This window comes from Rousettus aegyptiacus, unplaced genomic scaffold (genome assembly GCF_014176215.1).
Source record: "Rousettus aegyptiacus isolate mRouAeg1 unplaced genomic scaffold, mRouAeg1.p scaffold_m13_p_1, whole genome shotgun sequence".
Classification (NCBI taxonomy): Eukaryota; Metazoa; Chordata; class Mammalia; order Chiroptera; family Pteropodidae; genus Rousettus; species Rousettus aegyptiacus.
Genome location: NW_023416284.1, coordinates 63,810,006 through 63,830,603, shown reverse-complemented (window position 1 = coordinate 63,830,603; position 20,598 = coordinate 63,810,006). Strand labels below are relative to the sequence as shown.

At 33.3% G+C, this 20,598-nt stretch overlaps 1 protein-coding gene across 1 annotated transcript in view; it reads left to right on the top strand.

The window, feature by feature from the left end:
* Positions 1–19,640, top strand: part of HFM1 (helicase for meiosis 1) — a 78,224-nt gene extending 58,584 nt beyond the window's left edge. Inside the window, exons 31-39 of the mRNA XM_016134295.2 lie at positions 4,591–4,671; positions 4,915–5,030; positions 6,989–7,068; positions 8,067–8,170; positions 13,810–14,055; positions 15,358–15,448; positions 18,396–18,507; positions 18,598–18,749; positions 19,522–19,640. Of these exons, the coding sequence (XP_015989781.2) occupies positions 4,591–4,671; positions 4,915–5,030; positions 6,989–7,068; positions 8,067–8,170; positions 13,810–14,055; positions 15,358–15,448; positions 18,396–18,507; positions 18,598–18,749; positions 19,522–19,591 (1,052 nt within the window). The 3' untranslated portion in view covers positions 19,592–19,640. The remainder of the gene's footprint in view (positions 1–4,590; positions 4,672–4,914; positions 5,031–6,988; positions 7,069–8,066; positions 8,171–13,809; positions 14,056–15,357; positions 15,449–18,395; positions 18,508–18,597; positions 18,750–19,521) is intronic.
* Positions 19,641–20,598: the final 958 nt, after the last annotated feature.

Genomic DNA, 20,598 nt, shown 5'->3' with positions numbered 1-20,598 from the left:
TAGCTGCATAGTCTTGAACATGTTACTTAACCTCTGTATGAATTAATTTTCTCATCTGTTAAATGGAGACAGAATAAGACTGCCTTAGAAGCAGACAACCAAGGATGAAGAAACATTTGAGGAATATCTGGAACATATGAAAGAAAGCCCAAAATAAGTAAACAGAAAATGGATGAAAGAGCAATGGGATAATTCAGGAATGTAATAAAATGTAATATAAAGTAATTAGCAACCTCAGTGAAATTAAAGCTGAAATTGGAACCATAAAATAAAATAGGATGCCATGAAAAAAAAAAGAGCAATTAAGAAACAAGAGTGAGTGTAAGGAAATAAAAACTATAATTGGAAAAAAATAGTTAAGCTAGAGGGCCAGAAGATAGAGTTACTACAATATAAATGAAAGCAAAAAGACAAGGAGAAAATTAAAGAGACAGAGGAGGCAATCTGAGAGTCCAATAACTAACCAGTAAGTGTTCCAGAAAGAGAGAAGATACAAATTAAAAGAAATAATTTGAGAAAATTATCTAGACTTGAGGTGAGACATAAATCACATCAAAAAGATTTACTTAGTGCTAGTTAGCACGAACGAAAGAAAATCTACAAAGGGAGCACAATTGCAACATTTCAGAACATCATGGTAAAGAGAAAATCATAAGTTTTTCTAAGAAACAAAAACCAAAGTTGTATTAGTATTTTTGTCAACAACACTGGATGTTAGAAGACAATAAACTTTAAAATTCCAGGGAAGAAATGATTTTCAATGATGGGTACTATACCCAGCCAAACAATTAAGTGTGATAAGTAAACAAAAAAAGCTATCTTAATACATTCGAGTATTCAGAAAGTTTAACTCATATGCCCTTTCTCAGGCAGTTTAAGGATAAACACAATAAAAGAAAACAGTTAACCAAGAAAGAAAAATATCAAAGAATCCAGAAATAGTGGATTCAGTCCAGGAACTTAGTGAAAGAAAGCTCCAGGATGATAACTATAGGGCAGGCCTAGATTGCATTAGGAGGCTAATGGAGGACTGAGGAAAGGAGGTATCAATTACAGGGAAATAAGTGGGTGAATTGTTTCTATATATTTGTCTTTATCTTTGAAGCTTTGAATGAACCTAAAAAAAAAAAAACTTAAGGTAGCTATTGCTAGACCGTAAGGAAGGCAGTAAAACTTCAAGGGAAACAATATACTGCTCAATAAAGTAAAGCACTCCACTTGATTCTGCATAAAATATATTTTTACCTTCTATATACATCTCAAATCAATCTTTTTTCTTTGACTCTACTACTACCACCAGCTGGACTGAGTTACTTTCATTTTCATTTCTGAGTGATTACAGTAGATTCTTAACTAGTTTTCTTTCACTCACTCTGTCCTTCAAATCCATTCTCTTTATTAGATGCCATAGAGTGATTTTTTTCTCAAAATGCAAATTCAATTAAATCCCCTCTTTGATTAAAACACTTCAGAGGCTCCATGTATCTTTTAGAATAAAAGATCCAAATCACTACCATCCCCTACAAGGTTCCATACTGTCATGTGAATCAGTCCCTAAGCAGCAGTGGGGCGGCAGCTGTTTTATGGTCTTGCCTCACCTCTGTAGAACTGGCTGGTAAGGACACAAGAGACTCAAATAGATTTAGACAGTTTATTACTTAAACAGCAAACCAGATCAGCATGGTATCAGCTGCTTGCATCCCTAATCCCATAGGATGACACTGAACTAGAGGGGCCAAATGACATGAAAGGGTGCTTTGTTTTTAAGGAGTGAACTCTCACTGCAGCTAAGCAGTTTTATAGCCTGCAGCTATACCCAAAAGGGGCAAGGTGAAAAGTCCTATTCCTTATTGGAACCAGGAGGCAGCTTCATGCAAGATATGGAGCTTCCTGCAAGTTAAAAAGGCTGATGAGCCTCACAAGACTGCCTATCTTGACATGTCCCAAGAAGAATCAGAGGGCATTCTGTAAATAGTTGAGCCTTGCCTATATGGCCTATGTGGAAACATACAATTGCCAGAGTGCCACGGTGGAGCTGTTTCCCTACAAAAGTAGGCCGTCTGACCTTCCTACCACAATAGTCTCATCTTGGACACTCTTACTTTCAGTTCCTCAATGTGCTATGCTTTCCCTTGTCCTAGAGCTTTTGCACATGCTGTCCCCTCTTTGCTTTATTAACTCCCACTCTTTCTTTACTCCTCAGTCCAGTTGTCACTTCTTTGGGAAGACTTCTAAGACATTTCTGACCAGGACAGATCCCCCTGTTATCAAATAGCATTGTGCTCCTCTCCTTCATAACTCTCAGAACAATTTTAGTGTTATAATTACTTGTATAATCTTTAATTAACATATTAATAGAGTTAATACATACACTATTTATCACTTAATTTAAAAATGCTTTCACGTACTTTATCTTTTCGTCTCTGCGAGGCAAACAAAACATTATTTGTAACCTCTGTTTTTTACAGAAAAGAGCCTATATTAGAACTCATGTTTTCTTCAGTTTAGGGTACCCTGTACTTTCCCACTGTGTTTTTCATGTAAGTACATTAAATATAAGCTAGCATACAGTAAACTAAGTGGAGAGATACAAAGAAAATGCCATAAGGGCTCAAAGGGGTGATCGAGGTAGATCTTCATGATAGCTGTGCCATTGGAGTTGGCCTTGAAAGTTGATAGCCTTCTGATTGACAAAGAAGTGAGGGTCTTCTAAGACAATAGGTAATATCGAAGGTACAATCATAGAAAGGTTTGGGACTATTTGAATAATGGCAAGTGAATATGTTTTGATGGATGTATGGATATTAGAATGGTAGGCTAGCATTATATTGTAGAGGACCTTAAATACAAAATTAATTTTTTTGACAGCAGGAAGTAACTAATGTTTCTAGATGCACAAATGACCTGATCAGAGTTGAACTTTTAGGAGGATTAATTAAACTACAGCATATAGAGTAAATTGTAGCATGGTAAGGTTGAAAACAAGGTTAGGTAAGTGAGAGATGAGATCGTGAACTGGGGCAAAACTTCTCAACCAGTAAGCCATGGCACACCTTGCAAAGTATGTCAAAACTTTTCAGCCAAAGACTACTGGGAGCACATATGTATTTGAAGAAAGTTGGGTATTTCTTAACTTGCTGCAGCAAAGGAGAGCACAGCACTGGCAGAGTCCTGCATCATCTCAGGGAATTTGGAGGAGCTTATTTTAGAGTTTTAGTTTGTGCCAGGTGATTCTTAGGAGGGTTTAGAGAAAGCAGAGGTCAATTCTGAATTGGGTACTGTCAGAAAGTAGAGTATTAAATATTTCGAAGTATCTTACCTTGCGGATGGGAGGATTAAAGAAATAGCAGTCATTTGTGTCAGCCAGAAGAGGGGGATGTTTAGTTATTTTTGTAGTTTTGAGTGTCCTTGTCTCTAGATTCAGAAATACTTTTACTGTAGTCTTATCTGTCTTCTACTATAGTCACAGAGTGGCCTTATCTGAGAATTGTTTAAATTCTTCCAAAGTTGTTTATGTTCAGTTAGGAACACTATAGTTCAGCTGTCAGCTTCCAGCTGATATTTTATTATTTTATCAGTACCCAATATATTGATCTTCTTAGCCCTGAAGGCATCTAGCCAGTTGCCTTATATGGTGAGCAGCATTATCCATTTACCACAGAGTGCTATACATATACAGTGTTATCGTTGTCTAGATGTGCTATGCCTTTCAAAAGCTTGATTGCAACAGCACTGAAAATGTAAAAGACCAAGAAAGGTTGTAAAGGTTTTAAAAAGTCTTCACTGTCTACAGCATTTCTAGTTGACTTAAAAACCTATGCTTGAGCAAAAATAAACGTATTTCTACAGTCTGTAGTTTGCTTCCTTTAGATATTATTCCCTCTACCTGGAACATCTTCCCTTGGTCCCCTTCTCATATTCAGATCTTGTCTGTCATTCAAAGACCAGTTCAAATGTCTCTTTCCTCCCTCTCATTACTAGTGAGAACTAAGATTAAGAAAAATCTTACTCAAAATATAATGAATGAAAAATAAATTACAGGTTTATATATATTAATTCTAGCGTAGGGAGGGTCAAACTGGGAGAGCTCTCTCCTTTCTATGAATTTATATAACAAATATCTTATACCTGTAAAGCACTTATTTCTAACATTTATCAGATATATATAGTGTACTATCTATTAGCAGCTGTCAGTAATGCCATGAGGTTTGCTTCTTTCCAGGTTCTCCAGGCTTAAGTATAAAGCAGCAGAAAAGTCTCAAAACTCCACCCTCATTTTTACCTTATGCAGGACAAAAGTCACTGATTTTCTGTGACATTTGACTCTATTTTCATCAGGGAAGTTAAAAGAAGCTTATATGTGGCTCAATGCTCCTTGTAAAAAGCTAGAACAGGGCTAGTAGTGAGGCAGGGACTGACTGTTGTCAGAAATGTCTTTTTTTTTAAATGATTTATTAAATGGTTTGATATTGGAGAAAGTGTGGAAGTTCATAATCTTTACTGTCTGAAAGGAAAGAAACTGTAAAAATTAGTTATATTAATAATAATAGATGTAGTAAAACTAGGTTTGTTTTTCTTATATTAATTTAGGAATGACTGCCTACAGAAAACCTGGGAACCGAGAATGTAATCATCACTGTAAAAATAAACATGTTTGTGGACATGACTGCTGTGAGTTCCATAAAACAAGTTCATTTCAGGTTTTAAAATTTGAAAGGTCTTTGATAAATAGTAATGACATTCTAATTATTTATGTGTGGTATTTGCATTATGTAGCTTAAAACACATATAATTTTCCTTCTCTTGTGGACAACATAAAAAAGTAAATATTAGGTTAGAAATTTTGAAGAAATTTGGATTTATATGAACAATACCTAAAGTTTAACCTAAAGAATCTAGAATTTCTTTTCATAGGTAAAATTGGAGTTGCACAGAAGTCAGAAATGAAAGCACCAACAATTTCTTCATATTTATCTGATTTAAGAAACAGAAATGCTGTTTCATCTCTTCCTCCAGCTAAACGTCTCAAGGTTAGTTTTAATAACATTTCTCCCTTGTCCTGTAATTAAGTGTATGTGAATATTCCTTCATTCTGTGTATCGATTAGGTAGGTAGCCACAGTGTACTTTAGATTTACTTGAGAACTTGACTAGGAATACGACCATTATTCATAATATTGTTTCTAAAGGAAAAGGTATTATAGTTCTTAATAATCAATCTGTAAATATTCTTTTGGTACATAATTATACAGCCCCTTCCCTCATTAGCCTTTTTTTCTTTTTCTTTCTTTCTTTCTTTTTAACCAGAGAAGAGGGAAATGGAGAAGGATATGTAGCTGAAACTAGACACTCTTGTCCTTTCCTGGTTTTGTCTGTGCTAGACAAGGCTGGGAAATCTGAAGTTGATTTTGATTTATGCACTTACATAAGTACTAAGCAAGAGCCTCCCTTCCAAGTGATGAAGGAATGGGAGTTCCTACTGTTTGATAAGCTAGTACTAACAGACTTATGCTAAGGCTAAGTCATCATATTCATGGCAAAATTATTGATCAGGCTACAGAACAGAGCCAATAAAATGGCAGAGTTTGCTGTTTCTTTTCTAGGGCTTTTATAACTGAAGATTTCTAAGTTATGAGGCTAAATCAAGGGGAATATTTGGAAACAGGGAGAGGCATGCAGTTTGAAATAACTACTTACCATCTTCTCCGAGATAAGTTTTTAGCAGCTCACGTTTTTTCTTCCGTCCTTCTTTTTCTTCCATTCATTCCATATTATTTTTTCTTACCTTCCATAGTCACTGAGCACCAAGAATGTGCCAAGCACTATAATAGATGCTAAGATACAGTGACAAATAAAATAGTTTTAGTCCCAGTCCTGCTAGAGCTTATATTAAGTGAAGGGCACAAATAAGTAAATAGGCTTTTTCAATATTTAGTGTGATAAGTGATTCTGTGACAAAAGTGTAAGATAACTTGAACTTAGATAGAAAGTGTACCCACTCCAAATATGATAGGCCAGAAATGGATTCCTAATAAACATGATTGAAACCTAAAGGATATATAAGCATAAGCCAGGTATGGAGAGGTGGGCACCAGAATGGTGGTGAGAAGGGATTGAAAAGTATTCCAGACAATGAAGTAAGTAGGAGCTAGATCATGAACACTTTTTTTTCTATTTTAAGACTTAAGACTTTATTCTGAAAGTATTGGGAAGTCACTGAAGGGCTTTAATCATTGACATGATCAGAATTGGATTTCATAAAATTCATTATGGATGCAATGTAGAGAATGGATTACAAAAGGAACACAAGGACTCATTAGGTCAGTTTTACAATAATCCAAGCAGGATGATGCCCTAGTCTAGTGTAGTGAAAGTTGCAGTGGAGGAAAGTGGCTGTGTTTAAAATATTTTTCAGAGATAGAATGAGTTTGCTTGGTGCTTAATTGGTTATGAGGGCAGAAGAAGGAGGAGTAGTTAAAGATGGCTCCCAGCTTTCTGACTCAAGCAACTGGGGAAAAAGTGGGGCCTCCCTAGAGTAGAGACTAAAGAAAAAGCAAGTTTAGAAGAGTAGAGACATGATAAGTTCATTTTTGGAAATACTGAATTTAGAAGCCTGCAAGATCTCTAGCCCAAGGTGTTTTAGTGGCAGGTGGATGTAACAGAAAATCGGGAAAGAGAGCTGAGCTAGAAGTATAGATTTGAGAGTTATTTGCATGTAGATGATAATTGAAGCCATGGGAGCAGAAGAAACCTGATTGAGAATGTACAGAGTGAAAAGAGTTCTTGAAGGCCTAGTAAAGAACCCTGAAGAACATCAACATTTAAGAAGAGCCTGCGAAGAAGATTTGAGTTGAGAACTAGTGTGATTTACTCATAATTAACTGCGCTTTGGATTTATGTACCAGGAGGAATTTGTTGTTTGCCCCGTGTGTTAAAAGGTATTGGTGTGAAATTGGTAGTTGAACTTTTATCTTTTTTTTCATTAATAGATGCAAATGAATAAATCTCCAAGTGTGGACCTTAAAGAATTTGGTTTTACTCCAAAACCTTCTCTTCTCAGTATATCAAGGTACAAATATAATATTAATATGTAAAGTAAAAGATTATTATAAGCTCTCTGTTCCTCCAAATAATCACTTATTCAAAGAAAGGTGGTCAGTAGCTACGATCGCATCACAATTTAATACCATAAAAAGTAATGATATCGTAAGAGTTTCATTATCTTTCATACCCTAAATTTACTTAGAACTCTACAGTTATAGAAGAATACTTTAACATTCATTGACTAATCTCTTCCTTTGGAAACTACCCATCCTATGTCATGCCCTCAGCTTCTCTCTGCCTCCTAAACTTAACAGGTGACAATATACTTTTAAAAAAAGAATTCATGTTGGTATACAAAGTCTAGTATTTTCCATTTAGGGGCCCACTCTGTATTAATAATACCTCAGATTTATAAAATGCTTTATAATTGAAAATTTTTACTTTTATATCTTATATATCTTTTGCCCTTAACAACAAACTGGCTCATAAAATGAGATATTTTTATTCCATTTTATAGATGAAATAACCAAAGCCCATATTCCTAGTTAATAAACAGAAGGCCCTAGATGATAATTCAGTGTTCTTTACCTATATTATGATGTCTAGAAGGCAATAGCATATGTCATTTCCATTCTAGATAAGGGAATTTTATATGTAGGGATGACATTTAATATATTTAACCAATACAGAACAGCCACCGATCAATCAGTACAGATACCAACACCACTTCAAGAGATTCTAGCTTTTTTATCTAACAGGAAGTAGCATTAGCAATAGACTTTTAAGGCTCTACACAGATAGCAGGTATCTACATATTGGGGGTATGTAAAGATGATTAAGTATCTGTCACTTTCATTAAACACCTATTTTTTACCCTTTACTACCCAGGCTAGTATAGTTTATCATAGAAGTGTTGAATGGTGAACCATTTTTTTTTTCATTTATACAAATAAGTATTTTCCAAAGTCAGATTGATTTTAATATTTTCATTAAATTATTATGGTTTTATTTATCTTTATAAAGGCCAGAATATTTAAACATACCTGAATTTTCTATAATGGAACAGAGGGATCAGCATGAAATCTGTGTAAATGTTCAACAAGAACCATATGAATATCAAGACAAAGGTAAATTACTGTTGATACTGACTTGAGAGAGAATATGATTTATCATTATTTTGGACTGACAAATAATATTAATGAAAAACCAACATCTTAAATTATTATGATTATTAACTTGGCAACATTTTTATCTTGGGTTATTGAACCAATTTCAAATTCTTTGGTCCGTTATTTCAGATGGTCTTGCTATATCTGTTACAAATTTTTTAAAAAATCTCTTCCCTACGTAGTGTTGGCTATTTAAAGACAATAGAAGGAAAAGCTGGGAAAATAAGGGATCTTTGGCTACAAAAGATATTAAAACAATGAACTATTACTTTTATATATCTTTAGAATTATTGAAAATAATTTTGTTTATAAAATTAGTTCAGTTTTACAAAATAGCTGAAAGACCTTGGGAAAATTATTTTCTCTCTTTGGGCCTTAGTCTTATCTTTAAGATTAAGAGATAAGACTGACCTTTAATATCTCTAAAACCTATGATTCTTAAAATTTCTATGATAATATAAGACTATAACCTAGTTTGTAGGTTATAGCTGGTGTATAATCTAGATTTGCTTTTTATCTATATCTGTCATTAAATTAATGAAACAATACAAATAAACTTTTCAGCATTGTGCTTGGTTCATCATTACCCTGGATCCTGTCATTCATTAATAGCATCATTTCTCTGGGTCATGCTATTAATAACCAGTCTGTTAAAATGTGTGAGAAATAATCCTGGCCATAGAGTTGTTTGTTCAAGTAGCTGTATGTAGAAGTGGTAAGCTTGGGGTTTTATGAAAAAATTTCGTATATGTGGCCTTGGCATCTATTGCCACTCTTTCCATCAAGCTGTCACTTTATGCTTCCTCTAATCATAATTTAAGATCTTAGGCAGGCAAGGTCTGGAGTACCCACCACTTCTTATGACACCACGGCCACCATTAAGCCCAGTATAAGATCAAGTAAAGTGCTCTTATCTCATCTAGAGTATCAGAGCATTTATTCAACTTGTTCAAAGCCTGAATATCATTACAAAATGCATAGAATGTCTAAGATTGTCTCGTTTTTATCTCCCCTCAACCTATAGTCCTCTACCTTACTCCTTGTACTGCTGCTCTATTCGCTGCCCTTCTCCATACCAGACTTTATTCTTCCCTCTGCTTACTTTCATGTTGTTTTCACATAGTTTTTCTATTTTTATTTCTTTCCCACCCACTATTCCAAATCAAATTTATATTATATGAAAGTCTCATCTAGATACTTTAACCTCCAATAATAACTCTATCCCTGTTTTACTGAATGAGCCCACTTTTTATTCTTTGTTTTATTATTATTTTTTTTCTTTTTTTTTAAAGAAGGAACTGTATAGTAGTTAAATTCACTGGATCTAGGAACAATCTGTCTAGGTTCAGACTCTAGCTCTGCCATTTAGTTGTTGTGTAACCTTTCATATTATACTTACCATTTTATCTCAGTATACTCGTCTGGTTAGCAAATTTTAGGATTAAATGAGATAATGTATGTTAAGCTCTTATCATAGTATTTGGTACTATTATTATTAGTAATTGGGTATATTATATTTTTTACATGTTAATCTGGTGACAATACATACTTTTAATGTATTCAAATACTGTTCTTGAGAATGTTTTTAAGAAAATATAGAAATTTTTATCATCTGTATTCCAATTGCAAGAAGAAAAAGGTCAGAATTTATATGAGAAAGCATGTTGAATTACAAAATTTAAATCTGAAGAGACCTTTTTGCAAATTCTCATTTTACAGTGAAGGAAGCCAAGACTCTGAGAGATTAAATGATTTGCTCAAAATCACATATCTAATTAATGGCAGGGTCAGGGCCAGAAATAGAGTCCATATCTCTTGATTCCCAGTCCAATGCCATTTCTGTAAAATGAAATTGACTTTTACTTATCAGTGGAGAATTGAAAATTGAACCTATAGTGTATGACTCTTTCAGCTTTTCACCCCACAACTACATATTTCTCTGTTTTTGTCCTTAACTTTCTATTTGTCTTAAAAGAAGAATGATCTTTTATTTTATTCAAGGTTAAGCCCTCCACCTGTAATCTTAGTGTTTCCAGTCCTGCCTTTCCTGGGACTTTAGGAGACCATTTATCCTTCTCTTTCCCATATTCTCTTCAGCATATACTCAAGTCTTTTCTTTCTTCAGCTTCATGTCCCTACCTTTTTGATTGTAAGTGACAGAAATTCTACTCAAAGTGAGTTAAGCCAAAAAAAGGAAACTGATTGTCTCATGTAAGCTAAAAAGTCACGTTATGTATCTGACTTTAATCTCTCTAGAGCCAGGCACTCAAATGATCTTATTATACCTCTGGCTTTCTATCCATTTTTTAGATATTCTGGGTACTAATTAGCTTTATTTTTTTAAACAGGCTTTCTCCCATGGCAGTTTGCCCCTAACTCACATCTTTTCAGTTTAGCAGCCTTAGTAAAAAATGCAGTTTTCCCTGTTAGCTTTGGCAGAGCAGAGTTCATTCTGACCGGCCTCATTTGAGTCTAGTACTCACCCTTTGATTAATCCTTGGAGCCTGGAGATTGGGTTACGTCTTCCACCTCTGTGGCCCTGCAGAAGCCAGGGTATCATGAATGACATCCTCACCATGATTGCATGGAATGGTGGAAGTAGTTTCCCAAAGGACTTGAAAGATATTTCTACTAAAAGAAGGGAAAGCATGCTAGGCAGATGAAAAACAGCATCAGTAATCTTTACACCCTCTATCTCTTGTTTTCCCACTGAAACAAAAATACTTGAAAGAGCAATTCATACTCGCTGCTCACTTCCTTACTTCCTGGTCACTCTTCATTCACTGAAATTTGGGTCCTCCATGACTCCTTTGAAACTGCTTTTGCTTAGGCCATTTAGAGACCTCCTAAATGCTGAATTCAGTGAGCTCTTCAACGTTTTATTTTCTTTGATCTTTGCAGTATTTGACATATCTGTTCTTTCCTTACTTTTAGAATTCTCTCCTTTAGTTTCAGTAAACACTCTATTGAATTTCCTACCACTTCTTGAACTGTTTGTACTTTTGTTCCTGTTAATGTTGCAAAAGGATTCTTTTTTTTCTCTTTCTTTTCCTTTTTTTTTTTTTTTTTTTTTGCTTCTATATTCTTCTTGCTTTATAAACCTTTCTTAGACAATATCACCCAAGCCGGTGTCTTCAATTACTAGCTATCATCGGATGATTTCTGAATCTATACTCCCATCTAGATCTTTCTTTCTAGCCCTTGCTCCATTTACACATATCACCTTTCTGGATATATCTACTTAAAAATTAACATGTCAGCATCTGAACTTTTTCTATCTTCTCTACACCTCACTCTGCTCCTTTTTTTTCCCCCTTAACTCAGTGAAAGAACCCTCTTTTTTTTTTTTCCCCCAAGCTGCTAAAGGCAGGAAAGAGTCAGCCTAAATATTTCACCTCACACGTAATTAATTACCAAGTCCTATGTATTTTACCTCAACATCTCTATCTATTTTTTCCTCTCTATATCTTCTGCTGATACTCTAGCTGAGGCATTCATTGTCTCTTACTTATTGCAATGGCTTTCTTACTTTTTTCTTCCAGTCTTATTATCCTCTAATCCATAATTCTTCAAAATTATCTAACAGGCATATCTGACCATGTAAATATCTTGCTAAAATATTTTCAATAGGTATTTGTTGCCTATAAGAAAAACGAAGTGAATTCCTTAACATGACAAACAAGCTTCAACATAATCTGACACTTAACTGCCTGTGTAATCTCAATGGGCTTTGCCTTCTCCTATTTTGTGTTCCAGAAATTCTGAAAATGTATAGTTCTCCAAATGTTCTCTGGTCTTTCATACTGCTGTGACTTCACATGTTGTTCTGCCTTCATGGAACATCTTGACTGTATTTCTTGCCCTGTTCCAAAATCACAGTTCCATCAAACTCAAATTCTCGCATTACCATCTTACCATGTTACCATCCTAGAGGCGTCTACTTTGACTTCCATTCTAGGTTTAGGTCCTGTTCCCTTCGTATTCCTGTTGTATTTTATACCTACGTATTATATTGCAAATATATATCAATATATAAAAGTAGAATAATGTGAACTGGCATTATAAGTATAATTGAAAGATAAAGTAGGATTTGGATAGGTAAAGAAGAGGGTTGAAGATATTTAAAGTGAAGGAAATAGTAGTTTATTGGAGCAAACTTGTACTGGCTTGTGAGAGATTATTATTAAATTTTGGGAAATCTTTCAACTGTTGTTAAAAGTTTAATTATATTAACTTTCAGTTAAAATATTTAAAACAGAGGCTATAAATAGTCAAAACTAATCACGTCCTATTTATTCCACATTTTATTATCTGTGTTCTTGAGATTATTTGCATCTATATTTGTATCTATATAGTAAGAATATTATCTAATGGGGTGCTATTATGCATTTCTTCTCAAGTTTGCATTCAGTAATGTCATGATGGTGGCCTAAAATCAACTACAGTGGGAGTGTTTATACTATGGAAATCAGCAAACACTACAAATCAGAGTTTGATTTGTTTTGTTTATTGTTTAGAATTAAGAAAGTGATAAATTGTTAATAATGCAGATTAAATTTAACAGTGTGTTGTGTCTGTAGCCATTACACTGTGAATAGCACAAAAAAAAAAAGAGAATATTCTAATATTTGAAAACTATTATCTAATTCAGCAAAGAAGTTGTTTAAGCCAGTGGATGAATGGGTGAAGTCCCAATATACGTCTTTGGTATTTTACTTTCATCTTACTTTTTAAAGTCAACAAAAATATTAAATAGCATTCATGTGAGAACTACATTCATTTATCAGTTGCAACCATAGATCTCAATGAAAACATTCAGTGAGAATTAATTAGATATATGGAATTTACAATGAAGCATGCTGTATATTATATGTGAATTGTGTACTACATATCCTTTACATATAATAAGTACATTTAATGCATATAATAAACTTATATATGTGTAATATGCATATTTTTGAGAAACAGTTATTAAACATTTATTAGCACACTGTCATGGAAAACTGCACAAGAGAAGGCACTTAGTCCCCATAATAATTTTATGTCATAGGTACTATTATCATTCCCTATTTGCAGAAGAGAAAACTAGGCTCAGAGACTTTAAATTACTTGTCTAAGATCATAGAATTAGTAAATGAGAAAGGTGGAATTTTCACCCAGGAAGTCTGGCTCTAAGCCCAGGCTTTAAGCAATGGATAACACAGGATTTTTAGCAGGAGAAAAATTAGGATATATTTTGGACAAATATATTTCAAAAAATATGATTAACTTGTAGAGAGAATAGCTAGAGGGAGGGAGAAAATTTTTCAAGCTATTATAATCGAAGCTGTTATAATCAAGTAGAGTTATTCTCATGTAGGAATTAAGAGGGAAATTAATTCAGTCTAAAAGAATTCATTGAAAATTAAGTTTAGTCCAACTATCAGTATGTATAATTTAGTAAAAAGAATTGGTTGAACATAGTATTCAACAATGCTTGACCAATATTTTTGAAAACTGTTACTCAAGACCTCTGTTTAGTAGTTGAAAGATTTGTTTCATTTATCAATAAATAATGATTCTTATGCCATACACTCTTTTATGCATATACATGACAGATTTTTCTAGATGGAATTATTCTACAACTTCAAATGAGAAAGCTCTTCGAACAGGGCTGTTTAACAGAAATCTTAATGAACCTGGGAACCAGAATTTGATGGATGCTGATAATAGCAACTCTCCATTTTCGGAAGTATTGAATGTGAACTTTGACTTGGGAAATGAAGTTTGGGATGATTTTGATGATGAAAACTTAAGAGACGTTACTAGCCTTCCATTTGATAATAAGAAGACAAAAATATCAGGTAAAATTGTATTTTAGCATGAAATAATTTCACGAGAATTTCTTTAAATATTTTTCAGTTCAGTTTCTGAGATGAATTTTCTTTGTCTTTTTAATGTGCTTGTTTAACTAGCTTTGGTTTGTTAAGATTATAATTTTTAGCAAAACTGAAAATGTGACCCTTCCACAAACAGCATTTCTTTCCCCTAAAGACAGAGGTGAAGGTTATTCCATAATGATGGTATAGCTAATGAGCTTTTTCTATTCTATTGCTCCCTCCTTCCTTTTTTTTAAAGACCCTATTATTTATTGAATTTTTCCTCATTAAACATACTAAATATCCAGCTCTCCATTCTAAGATCGTACATGGTCTGCCAATGTTTGTAAAAGACAAAAATATTTCCTTTTTAAAAGTATTCATCTGCTGGCAGAGAAAATATAACTTTTATTTCTAGTAGACGTGTTGACTTTTCAGATATAAATAATAAATAGGAAAGGATTAGTTTCTCCTGTATTGGATAATGGGACTTAATTCTTTCACTAAAACAGAGAAGTGAAAATCTTGATAGGTGTATGACAAGACAGTGAGATGGAGACACTGTCTCCCATGATGGCTGCCAGAAGGAAATCGTGCCCTCAGAATTATAGTTGCCCTTTAATGTACTACCCCAGTTCCCTTTTTAAGAGCTTTCTAAGGGAAGCAGTTAGACATTGGAATATTGTTTCAGGGCTTCAAGAATTACCTAAAGAGCTAATACTACTTCCAGAAGGAGTAGGATTTGACCACCTTCACAAAATAGGCCAGGAAAATCTATGATATGAGAGAGTCAGTAGGCACAATTTCCTATATCACCAGATAAAACTACTTGTCCGCACCTTAAAATTAAAAGTACTGCAAATTAAAAGGCAATTTCTACTGATCTTTTGAGGTAGCCTAATCCAATGGGAAAATCAGTCATAATAAATGTCATTTCCCCCCATGTATAGAGCACTTTTAGTGAACTTAATTATGTGTAGACCATTTAAAATATTGAATGAGTGACATACTCATTTATGCAAATTATAAAAAAACAAACAAACAATAAATATGATTTGGGGACCTTTGAATATAATGACTAATAAACTAACCTGCATGTTTTGTGTTTTTACTTTTTTAGCTTTACTCTCTTATTTCTCTATGTAAATTAAATTTGATTATTGAGAATAATTATTTAATTCTTCCTTAAGGTTATATCTGTTGGAGAGCCTTTATAGAATTTGCAAAATGCTCCTCCATTCAGCAATTTCCTGGCATTTTATTTCAAAATTTTTTCTCTTTATATAGGATTTGGAAATACTTTGAGTTCAAGTACCGGGGGAAGTGAGCTATCCCTCCAAGAGTCAAAGAGCAAATTCCAACGAGAAATGTCAAACAGGCAAGTTTCAGTACTTAGGTTTGGAATATCCATATACAACTTTTTACAACTTTGTATTTCCTGACACATAATTGGAAATGGGCATCAACTCAAGATGTCAGAGTACCTGTAAGTGTATTAGCCAAATGAAACCCTCTTAATTCTTAGAGTCGTGTGTCTCAAAGTGCATCAGAATCATCTAAAGGGTGATATTTAAAATGCACATTCTTAGGCCTCACATTAAACTTACTGAATCAGGGTCTTTGGGGCTGGAGCCCAGGAATCTTCATTTTTCACAAGACTCGAAAATTGAATAGTTCAGTAAGGCATTCCAAGTAGGAGGAATATATGTAAAGAGATAAGGCTTGAAAAGTCATCCATGTTCAAAGAGTCAGTAAAGTATGGTCTGTGTGGCCACAGACTTAAGGCTGAGATTGATGAGGTCTGATTGTAAAGAGCCTTGAGTGCTATACTTAAACATCTGTACAGAATCTAGTAGGTCAGGGGTTATAGATTCGAACTGACTTTCAGACTTGGTGGGCCAAGGCCAACTGTAGAGTGTCCCATCTAAAGAGAGCAACTACTACTCAGCTCCAACAAGTTGTTGCTGTGCAGAAAATGAATTTTAGTGTTGTCAAATATTCTGATTTTCAAAAAAGAAAAAACTAGGAATCTAAAATTTTATATGACATCTTCTGACTTTTAAATTTTAACAGCTGATTCTTAAAAATGTGGTCAAGTCTGTAGCATTCCTCCTCCAAAAATGATAATAATAATGTCTATAGGCCAGATATAGCCTAGAGGCCTCTAGTTTTTGGCCTCCATAGTAGGCAGTGAGGAGTCATCCAAGATAATTCATTAAGCACCAAATAATCAGTTTGATCAGGGAAAAAAAAATCATTCTAATGATTTGTAGAATGAAATGTAGTGATATGAAATGATATGTAGAATGAATTGTAGAGGGTGGAACCACACCAGTGGCATGGTGTCCGATTTAAGAAAATCTATGATGGGCCCAAACTAGGGCTGAGGTGGTAAAAACTGAGAGGTGGAGTCGCAATTTTGAAGTATTTCATAGATAACACAGATAGAGTTAGCAGTTGATAGGATATGGTAATTGAGGAAGAGGGAAGAATAAAAGGGCAAGTGGGTAGATGGAGATGTTACCTGAGAATATAAAATACATAAGACATTTGGGAAAGGAAGCAATAATTTTAGAAATGTTCAACTTGAAATATTTTTGCAGAAATGCAAAATATATTTGAATATTGGACTTATTTAGAAGTCAAGGGAGAGAAATTATAGCCACAGCCAAAAATTTCCCAAAGGGAAGAAATTCTGACAACTTTTTATTTAGGGTCCTACTTACTGAAGAATTATTTATTATTTCTCCTGTGTTAAAAAAATATATTAAATTTGCAGTGTATTTTTGTATGTTTGCTATTATTTACTCATTTTACTGATCATCAGCATCAAAGAAACATAGATTTGAGAATTTTAGAGCTGAAGGGGGCTTAATTTAAGTGTCATTTAATCTCCCCATCACTGGATTCTTGAATCACCATCCAGCATTACTGGCAAGTCATCATGCCATCTCTACCAAGAAAGCTCCACTGACCAGGAACTCACTCCAAAATGCTCCAAAATGGAAATAATGTTGTTATTTCCATTTATTGGTTCTAACTCTGAGTCCTATAGAATAAACTCATTAGAAGCATCAAAGAGGAACAAAGAGAAGCAAAATTAGGTAGGAAGTAGAAAGATAAAAAAAAGCACATGAACACTATGGCCATGCCACCCTGCCTGATCTTGTCTGATCTTGGAAGCTAAGCAGGGTTGGGCCCGGATGGGAGACCACCTAGGAATACTGGGTGCTGTAGGCATTTAAGGGAAAAAAAAAAAAAAAAAAAAAGCACGCATGAACAGTTTTGTGCACCACACCTCTAGAAAACTATAAATAATTTTGGGAGAGTTTAAAAGTGGCCTACAGAAAATAAGTGGGTTTAAAAAGGAAACTTATTGAGAAGACTCTGAGAAACTGGTGTCAGAAGTTACCAATGGGAAGAAGGCCTACAGGGCCTGAGAATGTGGAGTGGAAAGGAGGCATGCTTTTCTTACACCTGTTTACTATTTTAATTTTTTGCTCTTAATCAAACACAAAAAGATCCCATCAGTATATGTGATTCTTCCCTACTCCTACCCACGGCTTATTACTCCTTGCATGGCAGTCACATTTTAGCCTATTAATGTCAGCTTAAATTGTCACCTCCTGAGAGAAGCATTCACAACCATTTTTCAAGTGAGTTTATGCCTCCACACTGTTGTTTCCTATAATATTACTCAATTAATTTCCTTTATATTACTTCAGGATTTATAATTATGTATAGTTATTATTTACTCATTGCCTGCTCCTCCACTAGATCGTAACTCCCTAAAGATTTGTTTACCACTTTACACCCAGCTCCTAGCACAATATCTGGTATGTGGAAGTGAATAATACACATTTTTAATGGATTAATTTAATACAGAAGATTAAAGGTGAATTCTAGTATACAGTTAGTTACACATAGAAAAATAACTAGAGATGTCTACCTGCAGTGATACCAGAATAGGGAAAGGAGATTAAAAATTAAGCAAGTAAGATTTAGAAAATATTTACAGACTGCTATGTGATAGACAATTAAGCATAAGATCCAATTTCAAAGAAAATTGTTGAATGATTATTTATCTAGGTCCTTAAAAAATAATATTCTTATCCAATTTTGAATATATAAATTGTTTTGTTTAAAAGAAAGGAGATATACCAAGTTGTCCATGAGTCTAAGAAATAGCATTAATTTTTATGGTGATAAATATGATAAACTTTAATCATATTCTCTAAAGAACCACTAATCTAAATTAATCTAAATTGGAATGGTTTGTTTATCTTACCTGCCATATTTTACAATTAATTAATTTTGATTTTTAGTTTTCTTTCATCAAGTGAGAAGCCAGATGTTTATCGGTCAAATTCTGCTACATCCAGGTTCAGTGCATCCTCTATGACAAAATTACCTCAACAAGCTGGAAATGCAAATATTGTAAGAAGATGCACTTCTTTATTTCTGTTTTAAATTCTACATGAAAGTTAAATTTTCAATGATTGCTGTTTTTTTAACCTCAAAATATAGGTCCATTTACAACAAAGGAAACAAAGTCTATCACCAGAGATTGAAAAGCTATGCTTTACTCACTCTGAAAAAAGATCAGATTCTTCAAATTTTGTTAAGAATGTGGATTTCTTTTTTAGAAGCAGTGAGTGTAAAAACAAAATTGATTACAGGTAAGAATTCCTTAAAGACATTTCAAGATATACCAATAAAAACTTTTTATGGAAAAACTCAACATTCTTTTCCTTGGTTCATTTTAAAAATCAGAACCTAAACATTTTATTTCCTTAAAGATACTGAAATATTAAACCCCTAGTGAGCTAAACTCCTTACTATAATTTATAATATCAAATGTCCCAATTTTTGAGGACATGTATGTTTGATACTATTAAACCATTATATTGAGGTGTTGGGTTTTTTTTTTTTTTTTTTTTTTTTTTACTGATTTGAATGCAGTATGATAACATAAAGGGTAAAGTCACTTAAAAAATCCAAATGAGATCAGCTAATTTTTCAAAAGTTCAAGTTGTATTTTAGCAAATCTGTTCTTTCACAATTCTACAAGTTTCAATGGGGAAAAAAAAGTCAGATTAAGTCTAATCAGTGCCCTAACTGTTGGTCATTTTCATGGCTAACTGTAGCAGTTTCCCCCTCCTTCTTGAATAAGTTATAGACCCGTTCTCATATTGATTAAATGACATTATTTTCCAATACATATAAAAAAATATCTAAGAGACTTAGTCCCTACCTTTAACAGTTTATGAAGTCTAATTTTCCCTCACAGACTTCCCACAAGGTCATGCATATTGAAGTTCAGCTGATGTATTAACCTCTCAGCAATATTCAAGTTTATCCATTTTATACTTGTTATTACATTATTTATTGTGTACTTTAAAATAAATTGTTACAATCATAATTATTTTTATGTTTGCCTTTATCCCCCAGTAGGTATCATCCTGAAGATGAAGCTGATGAAATGAAGTCTTTTCTGGGAATATTTGATGGTATTTTCTAAAAACAAAAAACAAAAAACTTCTTATATTAATAAGACAAAATACAAAGGCAACCGAATACAAAGCATGCTTTTTTATTTTTAAAAAGTAGATTATAATTCTACCTTTTTTCTCTTCTATTTGATCGGTTTTGTTAACTTTTTTACAATAAAATATTTGAACTTATGTATTTTGCCATTATATTGTAACTGTGAAAAGCACTTTTATAGTGGTTTTATTTAAGTAAGCTGATAAATTGTATTTAGAAATAATTATTCGGTTATTAATTGGATTTTTTGGATTTTGACAACCAATTTATGATTTTATTTTTATTTTTTAACAAGAAGAAAGGTATTCTATGAAAGCAAAATAATACTAGTCAGTGAATCTATTATATGGATTATTCACCAATATTTTTTTGTTTTACTAAGATTTTTAAGAATCCAGTGGCTGTCTGAGTCCGTTATATAAGTTCAAACAACAATAAATTAAACATTAATCAATACAAATTATTGCCTTCTTTTAGCTTGTTTTTCAACATAGTGAATTCTTAAAACTGTTACATTGACTTTTACTTTAGCAGAAGCTATTTCACTTTATTTTCCAATGAAATATATCTCAAATTCATTTATTGATAAATAGTAGATAGGCATACTAAGCAATGTTTACTAGACATACTAAGCAGTATTTACTATGTAATTTATTTATAGAGACGTTATGAAGTTGAAGCCCAGTTAAATTTTAGAAATTTTTCTTTAAGCATAAAAGCCTTAGAGACAAGAGAAGAAAAGTTCCAGATGAGGTTGTTATTTTTATTATTAGTAAATGTTTATGAGGCATCGTATGTACTAAGCCTAGAGGAAAAACCTAAAGCAGAATTAAGAGGCCTTGTCTCTGCGTGGAGAAATAAGGGTAACCAGCTCTTTCATTTTAGTCATCTTTACAATTAGTGTGTTTCTGCATCTGAATCAATCACGGTATAATCTTTAAAGGTAATTAAATACCATTAAAATGAAAAATTGGTGAACTA